This window comes from Pteropus vampyrus, unplaced genomic scaffold (genome assembly GCF_000151845.1).
Source record: "Pteropus vampyrus isolate Shadow unplaced genomic scaffold, Pvam_2.0 Scaffold212, whole genome shotgun sequence".
Classification (NCBI taxonomy): domain Eukaryota; kingdom Metazoa; phylum Chordata; class Mammalia; order Chiroptera; family Pteropodidae; genus Pteropus; species Pteropus vampyrus.
The window spans coordinates 696,919-699,249 of record NW_011888993.1 but is presented as its reverse complement, the minus strand read 5'-3'; the positions used below and the strand labels follow the sequence as shown (position 1 = coordinate 699,249).

The following is a 2,331-nucleotide window of genomic DNA, read 5'->3' as shown; positions in this document are numbered from 1 at the left end:
GATCATGGAAGTAAACCCCACGCAGACGTGAGGCCCCGAAAGGCTACTCTGTGGTGGTGGAGCCCGGAAGTCCCAGATCCAGGTGCTGGCAGGGCCGGGTCCCTCAGAGGCCAGGAGGGAGAGCGTTTCACGCCCTCCCAACTTCTGCTGGTCACCGGCCATCCTTGGCTTACAGACACGTCACCCAAGTCTCTGGCTTAGTCTTCTCTTGGCCAACTGCCTGTGTGTCTGTGTTGATGTCTCCTTTTCTATCTCACGAGGACACCTGTGGTTGGATTAAGGGCCCACCCCAACCCAGGGCAGTCTCCTCTCAAGGTCCTTATCTCACGTGTGAGTTTCCTGGCGACAGGGCAGCTCCAACAGCAGACGTTTATTCTCTCTGGTTCTGGAGGCTGGAAGTCCGCGATCCGGGCGCCAGCAGGCCGGGTCCTTCTGAGGCCTCCCTCGTGCTGCCTTTCCACATGGCGGTCCCCATGTCTCTTCCTCTTCCGGGAAGGACACCGGTCGGCGTGCCCCAAAGGCCTCATTTTAACTGAGTCACGTCTCCAAAGATTCTCTCCAAATGCAGTTGGTTTTGAAGTACCAGGGGCTGGCAGACTTGAATACATGAATTTTTTTCCGGGGAGAGGACACGTTTCAGCCCTTAACCCTTTAGTTCTGGGTGGGCGTATCTTTGGCGGCCATGATGCAGCCCCCTGCGGTGAGGCCCTGCCATTCCCTTTGAAACAAGGCTTTTGTCCATTCTGTCAAGGAAGAACCCTTTTTCTTCTCGTATGAATTGGGTGTCACGGTGCTTTGCTAATTGAATAGCGGCATCAGACGAACCCCGTCGCGTTGGTGGCGAGGGTCCCCGCCTCTGAACCCCTCTCGCCTCTCCCCCTCCCTCCCTCCATTCCAGCTCCAGAAGGTTCTGAGTCTCGGGCACATCAGCACCGACTACCCGCTGGCGGAGACGCTCATGATGCTGGGCTTCTTCCTGACCGTGCTCCTGGAGCAGCTCGTCCTGACCTTCCGCAAGGAGAAACCATCTTTCATCGACCTGGAGACCTTCAACGCCGGCTCAGACGCCGGCAGCGACTCAGAGTATGAGAGCCCCTTCATGGGGGCCGCACGGGGCCACACGCTCTACGCAGAACCCCGCGCCCACAGCCACGGGCTGAGCATCCAGGAGCTGTCGCGCTCCAGCCCCCTGCGCCTCCTCAGCCTGGTCTTCGCACTGTCGGCCCACTCGGTCTTCGAGGGCCTGGCCCTGGGCCTGCAGGAGGAGGGCGAGAAGGTAGTGAGCCTGTTCATGGGCGTGGCCATCCACGAGACGCTGGTGGCCGTGGCCTTGGGCATCAACATGGCCCGGAGCTCCATGCCCCTGAGGGACTCGGCCAAGCTGGCCGTCACCGTGAGCGCCATGATCCCTCTGGGCATCAGCCTCGGCCTGGGCATCGAGAGTGCCCAGGGCGTGCCCAGCAGCGTGGCCTCCGTGCTACTGCAGGGCCTGGCGGGCGGCACCTTTCTGTCTGTCACCTTCTCAGAGATCCTGGGGAAGGAGCTGGAGGAGAAGAATGACCGTCTGCTCAAGGTCCTCTTCCTGGTGCTGGGCTACGCCGTGCTGGCCGGCGTGGCCCTCCTCAAGTGCTGAGCGTCCCGAGCCCTCGGGGAGCCCCGGGCCAGATGCGAGGGGACCTCAGGTGCCTGGCCTCCGCCCGCGCACAGAGGGGCCTGGGACCAGGCCGCGCCCCAGACCCTACGCCCCCAGCCTCGGGGCTCCACTACTACTTGTAAAAATATTTCTGTTAAAGCTATTTCCCACACTGTGTGGCCACGTCAACCTCTGGGTGGGGTTCTGGTGACACACGGGAGGTGGGGTTGGGCGCCCGCATGGGGTCAGGCCGAGACCAGCCTCTCTCCGCTTACCAAACTGTGGCCGAGGGGAGGACACGCTGGAGGCTCTGCGGCCTCTGTCCTCTGCCGCCAGCTGGCCCCGTTGCTGACAGAGGAGGCCACCGGTATGGAGTATCTGTTCCTCGGTTAGACGGGCTGGCTCCTAGACTCCTGTCACCCGAGGCTGCGCCTCCAGAGGTATGGCAGGTCCCAGGTGCCACCTTCCCTGCCTTCCTGCCTTCTGGGGAGTGTGCCCTCGGGGACGGGGGTCTCTGGGCCAGGATGAGCCTGTGGGTTTCCCGAGGGAACAGAGACACACAGGCTGAGACACCTGCGGGCAGGGCGAGGGCGGCATGGCCGTCTGTGCACCCACGGTCTCCGGAGCAAGACGGACCGGGCCGTGTGGCAAGGGCCACACAATGAGATTCCCCACCAGACACAAAGGCGACCAGTCCC

General features: G+C 62.5%; 1 protein-coding gene across 1 annotated transcript in view; it reads left to right on the top strand.

Annotated features, from left to right (window-relative positions):
- SLC39A3 (solute carrier family 39 member 3) overlaps positions 1-1,806 on the top strand; it is a 5,609-nt gene extending 3,803 nt beyond the window's left edge. Inside the window, exon 4 of the mRNA XM_011372645.2 lies at positions 899-1,806. Within this exon, the coding sequence (XP_011370947.1) occupies positions 899-1,633 (735 nt within the window). The 3' untranslated portion in view covers positions 1,634-1,806. The remainder of the gene's footprint in view (positions 1-898) is intronic.
- Positions 1,807-2,331: the final 525 nt, after the last annotated feature.